This window comes from Triticum aestivum, chromosome 5B, assembly GCF_018294505.1.
Source record: "Triticum aestivum cultivar Chinese Spring chromosome 5B, IWGSC CS RefSeq v2.1, whole genome shotgun sequence".
Lineage (NCBI taxonomy): Eukaryota > Viridiplantae > Streptophyta > Magnoliopsida > Poales > Poaceae > Triticum > Triticum aestivum.
Genome location: NC_057807.1, coordinates 639331792 through 639337728, shown reverse-complemented (window position 1 = coordinate 639337728; position 5937 = coordinate 639331792). Strand labels below are relative to the sequence as shown.

General features: G+C 47.3%; 1 protein-coding gene across 1 annotated transcript; it reads right to left on the bottom strand.

The window, feature by feature from the left end:
- Positions 1–2025: 2025 nt before the first annotated feature.
- LOC123117318 (uncharacterized) lies at positions 2026–4558 on the bottom strand. The gene is made up of 3 exons (XM_044538093.1): positions 3106–4558; positions 2917–2978; positions 2026–2394 (listed from the first exon to the last, which is right to left on the bottom strand). Exons 1-2 carry the CDS (start codon positions 4416–4418, stop codon positions 2957–2959), a joined length of 1335 nt encoding a protein of 444 aa, XP_044394028.1. The 5' UTR covers positions 4419–4558; the 3' UTR covers positions 2026–2394; positions 2917–2956.
- Between the last annotated feature and the right edge of the window lie 1379 nt (positions 4559–5937).

Here is a 5937-nt window from a genome sequence, read left to right as displayed (position 1 = left end):
GCGCGGTCGAAGGAGGCTGGACTCTTGTAGCCTAGCTTACCTAGGCCAGTTTTATCTTCCTCTACCTTTCGTCTAGTCTTGTTAGCCTCACTTTTAGCTTGGTTGTAATAAAAAATCCTGAACCTCTTGGAACAAGTAGTTGGTAGGTAAAAGACAACACTGTATGGTTTCATTCTGAGTTAATGGAACCGGGGAGAGGCCTCCCTGTTCATCGAAAAAAAGCAATCAGAAACAGTCGGCCTGATGGGAGGAAGAGCGCAGTCGCTTCACTTCATTGTTGAAGATCACCGCCACCCATGCAGAAACTCTAACCCTAGCCGTCCGCCTTCCTTCCGCTTGTTGTATTCTTGAGGGTTTCTCGTGATGGACCCATGCGTGCGTGTTTGTATTTTTTTATGCCTTACGTGATGTCTTGAGTTGGTTATTGGTCCATGTAGTTTCGGCTGACAGCTACCACAACCCGTGATCGATTTATTTCTCATGCACTTTATTTTCCTCTCCCACCCGAGTTAACGCTACATTTGTAACGTATGCGGTATGCTAAACAGATTATCCTTGTATTTATGGGCCTGCTACGCGTCGACGAGCGTTTATTTTAAAAGATCCACCGCCTTGCCATCTGATAAATCTAGCGGCTCGACGTCTTCTTCTGCTTTGCAACAAAGATCTTGTTGCAAAAATAAAATTTCAACATAGGTTGTGTTGCGGGATTTATTTTTTTTGCATATGTTGTGTTGTGGGATTTTTTCTGTCTTCACTTTTTTCTGCAACAAAGATAGTGTTGTGAAAGGACTTTTGCAACATAGGTAATGTTGCAGAAAACATAAAGATGAGAGAGGGAGAGAGACGCGATGTCTCTAGACGAAGAGATAAGTCTCGTGTTTCCTTGAGTGAGGTGTCGAGGGCATGTGGAGCTTAAAGGAGGTGGCGGGCGCGTCAATTATTTTCAGTCGGTTGACGCTAAATGTTTCCCTTTATTTATGGGAAATCCTTCTATCCAGACGGCCGATCGGACACAAAACATCCACCGCATCGTCTGCGCGCCATGTGCCGTTGACCGAGACATTTGCAACATGGCCCTTGTTGCAAGACGCACAACACAACACAAACTATGTTGCAAACCGATGAAGACGAAACCCCGAGCGCAACACGAGCCATGTTGCAAATAGCTAATGATCGAACGACTATCATGTAGAAAGGAAAAAACCTGTATTGGGGGATCGCATCAAGACTCGTGTTGCAAAGCGCCGAGTGCAATATGAGGCTCATTGGCTCATGCAAAAAAAAGCATTTCAGGGGATTGCAACAAGGCTCGTGTTGCAAAGCGTTGAATGCAACATGAGACTTGTTGCAAAGGCTCAACGACTCAAAGGGAAGGACCAGACGGCTGTCCGCGACTCCATCGAGCGGCTGCCTGGACGGTCGATCTTTTAGAATTATCATCCGACCGACACTTAGCGTCTGCCTTTATTTATTTAGCAAATGTTATGATTTTATGTCTTAAATAAAATTCTTGAACATGCAGGCCCGCGACATCAGCTTCGCTTAAAGCTATTCTGCATTGAATTCATCTCTGAAACTCTTTATTATGTTGCAGCACGATATTAGGGAAATTGTTCAGATGAATACTAGTATTACACCCGCAAAAAAAGAATACTAGTATTACACAAACAATACTTTGGTTGTAAAGAGTAGTCGCTACAGTGAGAGTCTGGGAGAGAGAGAGAAAAAATCTTACAATCCTGGCTGTATATTTGGCACAATGTTTTCATAACACCGTCGAAACCCTTGGTGCTGCTGTACTCAAGTATATAGCATGTTTACCTTTTTTCCTTCATTCAGATCCATAATGAAACTAAAACAAGTATATATTAACAGTCCATTATGAAACTATAAACAAAATATACAAAATATGTTAGCACACAATATTATTACGTGACCAAAAAGATGCACATATGCAAGAAAGTGATGAAGAGGGCGACACCAAATGCAGGTACACCATTCTGTCTATTTTGCACCATTCAGTAATAATATAACAATGAATCAGCAAGAGCTAAAGGCGTGGTAATCCCATACTAGTCAATGTCAAAAATAACGATTGCATACTTCAGCTACCTTTTAATAGTCTTTTGCAAGCAGCCAAGACTTTCCAAAGGTAAACAACAAAAGAAATGACGCAAATTTTGAGGACGGACGATATACATTAATACATTATTAGATCCTCACAGACATCAAGATTAACGGTGAACTACATAAGCTGCGTATGAGTAGTCTCTCCCATGCATAGCTTCACCCTTGCAATTATTGTAGTTGAACTTGAACTGTAGACCGAATAGCTATCCAGTATGATGAAGTGTTGGCAGACGTGAGTCATTCCATATCCTTGCTCTCTTCCTGCAATACATAAATAAAATACACTACATTACGGGTCTGATGGAGAAAGACGCTGCTCTCCACGTAATTGAAATACCAACAATATTAAAATGATGAACGGCAAAAAACTATTCAACACTAACTGGTAGTGATTAGGAAAATATGTGAGTTACTACTTTAAATATTGCCAGGGTCTTGAAACAGTCTCATTGTTGGCATTATCTTCTATTGTTAACAAAGAAACATCCTTTTTTGCAAACTGACCAGTACAAAATAACGCTAATTGCGATTGATTTGTCTTGTTTCCAGTTCTATCTAGGAGTGTTTTTCATAAATTAGGCAGATATATAGTTCTTTGTATTCTCATGGTAATGACATATTTTCTCACTAAATATTTTTTCTAAGATGCAAATCAACCAACATAGTATTGTTACCATGGTGTATACAAGAGAGTAAGCAGACAATATTGCTACCAAGGTAATCCTATACTGGTCAATTTCAGAAATAATGATCTCTCCGAAAGCTTCGTCCAATCGTCCTTACCATTACTAATTGTAGTTGAACTTGATCTGTAGACCATGAGTCATCCCATATCCTCGTTCTTTCTGCAGTACATAAATACAATACAATACACTACATTACTTTCTGGTTGCAGAAAGAGGCTGCTCTCCAAGACTCCAAGTAATTGAAATACCAACAAGACTAAAATGATTAATGCCAAAAGAAAATCACCTGGAGAGACGAAGGAACCTGGAGAATTCACAGGGGAGGAAGGACGCGGGAGCACCAGACCTTCTTCTGGTGAAGTCAGCATCATCGGTTTCAAGGCCCTCCTTCCCATTGATGTATTGGGAAATTGACTCCACTATCCTGGTGCTCATGTCAATGCTGACCACCCACATCTTCCTAATGACGTATTTGAATTCGCTGATGAGGAAGTGCACTACATATGGCCTGTCGACGTTTACTTGAGGAAACATAAGGACGGTGTGTGGAAGGTGCGGATTGGAAGACCAGAGCTCAGCCGAAGTGATCTTGTAGTCTAATTCCCACACCATGCTGCCTAATGCGAGAGTGTGGCAGGTGATGGTGAAGCCTGAACCAGATTTGAGTTCCCCGTGACCAATGCCATCATGGCGGGTGACATTCACAAACTTGAGCACACGGCCATCATCAATGGCGGACACACCCCGGTATAACCAGCTGAATGGCTTGATTTCACGGAAAGTGTGAGCAGAAGGGAACTCATCAAGAGGGAGCGCGAGGAAGGTGACGGTAGGGACGTGCTCTGCGAAGACGTCGTAGATGAGCATGCCTCGGTGGTAGTCGATCCAGCAAAGCGAGCGGTTGAAGGGGACGATGGCGTCCGTGTCCCAGCAACAGAGGTGCCAAGGATCATTGACATTGTCGATGCCAAGGATTGGTAGACGCATGGCGTTCCATTCGCCGGCAAGCACGGGGCCAGCGGATGTGGAGGAGCGCAGCAAACAGACGTCAGCGTAGACCTCCGAGTGGACGGACTTAAAAACGCAGAGCTCCGCCACCGCAAACTCTTGCTCGCCTTCGCCGCCTCGGCACAAGAGGCCGATGGATTTGACCGTCAGCAGGCGGTGCTTCCCCTGCTCGAGCGGAGGACCGCGAGGTAGGCTGTCACCGGTGCGGGTGTAATCCGTGTAGGGCTCGGTGCAAGGGGGCAGAGCTTTGAGCGAGGAAGTGTCGTAGGCGCTGTAGATGAGGAAGTCCTGCACCAGCCCTAGTCCGGGGATATCGGTACCGATGCGAAGCAGGAGGAGATGGCGGTGCGCCGCCAGGATGGCCAAGGGGGTGTGCTTCCTGGGGTCTGGAAAACGCGGCAGCCGGGCGTAGAGGCGGGAGGGGAGCGGGGGCTCGGCGAGGCAGAAGGCGATGTGGAAGCGAGCGTTCCAGGAGGTGGTGCCGGACGCCCTGATGGGCGCCTTGGTGGCGTCCGGGAAGGACCCCTTGTCGTCCCTGCGGAAGACGAAGCGCTCCATCATCAGCCAGTTCGGGAACGGGGCGGCAGCCATGGCGCGACCTTGAATTGAAGCAGATCGGACGATTAGGGCGGGTCTCTGTGAGGACAAATCGGGGGGATTTGTATGGCGAGCTGCCTTGCCGATCAAGGAGGCGGCACGAGGCGTTCCGGAGCAGCGATCCGTCGGCTTCCAAGAGACCAAGTCCAAAACCGATTGGGATTCTATGGTGCTTGATTTTCAGTTTGACCATAATACTTATGCCTCCCTGTAATCCTGTCGAGCCACAGTACAAGTCCAGCTTATTCATTGATGATTTTTCAGGGGCTCTCGTGCTGTTTGTTCGGGATTTCTCTGTCAAAACTCAAAACAGCTTGTGTGCGCGCGTGCCGTCCATCTGCAACAGGGTCTGCTGGTCAGGTACGCTTGTTTATCTATTTCTTGCCCCCTTGCTCCCTCGTGCTGTTGACTCTACTGTCTCTTAGGCGGACAAAGATCAGGTGACTTGTCCATAGCAACTGTCGTCGTCCCACCGGGCCGGCTGATGGTTCACCGGCGGCGCGTAGGAGGCGCAACTGTGGAGTTAGCCCGGGTGTGCCCGCCTTTATATCGCAGATTCCCGTGAGGCCGGGCGTCCGGGTGCATCAATGTGCGGCGCCGGAGTGGGTTTCTCGGTCGGCGAGCCTGCTTAATGACGGCAGACGAATGGACAACGACACTGAATGGGCGCGGTAGATATCCGTCCCGACCAACCAAGCATCTCCAGCATTAAGCATGTAAGGACACCGGAGACGCATCCCAGGCGGCACCCTCGGCCGGCGCGCCGCTTCAATGGCGGAGGCAACGAGAGGTCGCGTCCATCTTGAGCCGACTTCAATGTTGAGTGGCGCGCTCTACAACTGCATGAATGCGGGCAGCTGGCGCCGGGTGAGAGCGCACGCGGGTGAGGAGGGGGTTTTGGTGGGCCAGGGCGGTCAGAAACGGGCTTGGTATCTGTCCGGACTCTGGCAAACCTCCCCCACTTTTGTCTCCGGTTTGCGGGAGGTTTGTGAAAGAAATCGCGTCCGGACCGCTCCGCGGACTGATACAGGACCGCGTTGGATGCCTTCCTCGGTCCGGACAGCGCAGTCCGGACAGTTGCAGGAGGTTTGCAGGTCCGCCTTGAAGATGCTCTAAGTGACTAATTAATGATGATCACTTGCACTCAGTATACAATGCCATTTGTATAACGCAAACAGGCTGAAAATGTGTTTTTCTATTCTTAACTGATTGTTTTTTTGACTATGTACTGCAAGGCAACAGCCTCACAGTGTTTATTAAACTTTAAGAAAAGTGTACATAATTACATGGGGACAGAAAGTAAAGAAAGAAATACTTACAAGAATCCTATGAGAGAGAGGCTATCCAAAGAACTAAGCTATCCTTATATTTACATTTGATTCTATGAGCTAATAGAGAGATATCATGTATGAAATTCCTCCTCCAAGAAATGAAGGAAGGTCTCTCATTCCTAAAGATTTTCCCATTCCTTTGTGTCCAGATATTCCAAGTAGCAGTAAAAACCACCTCAGTG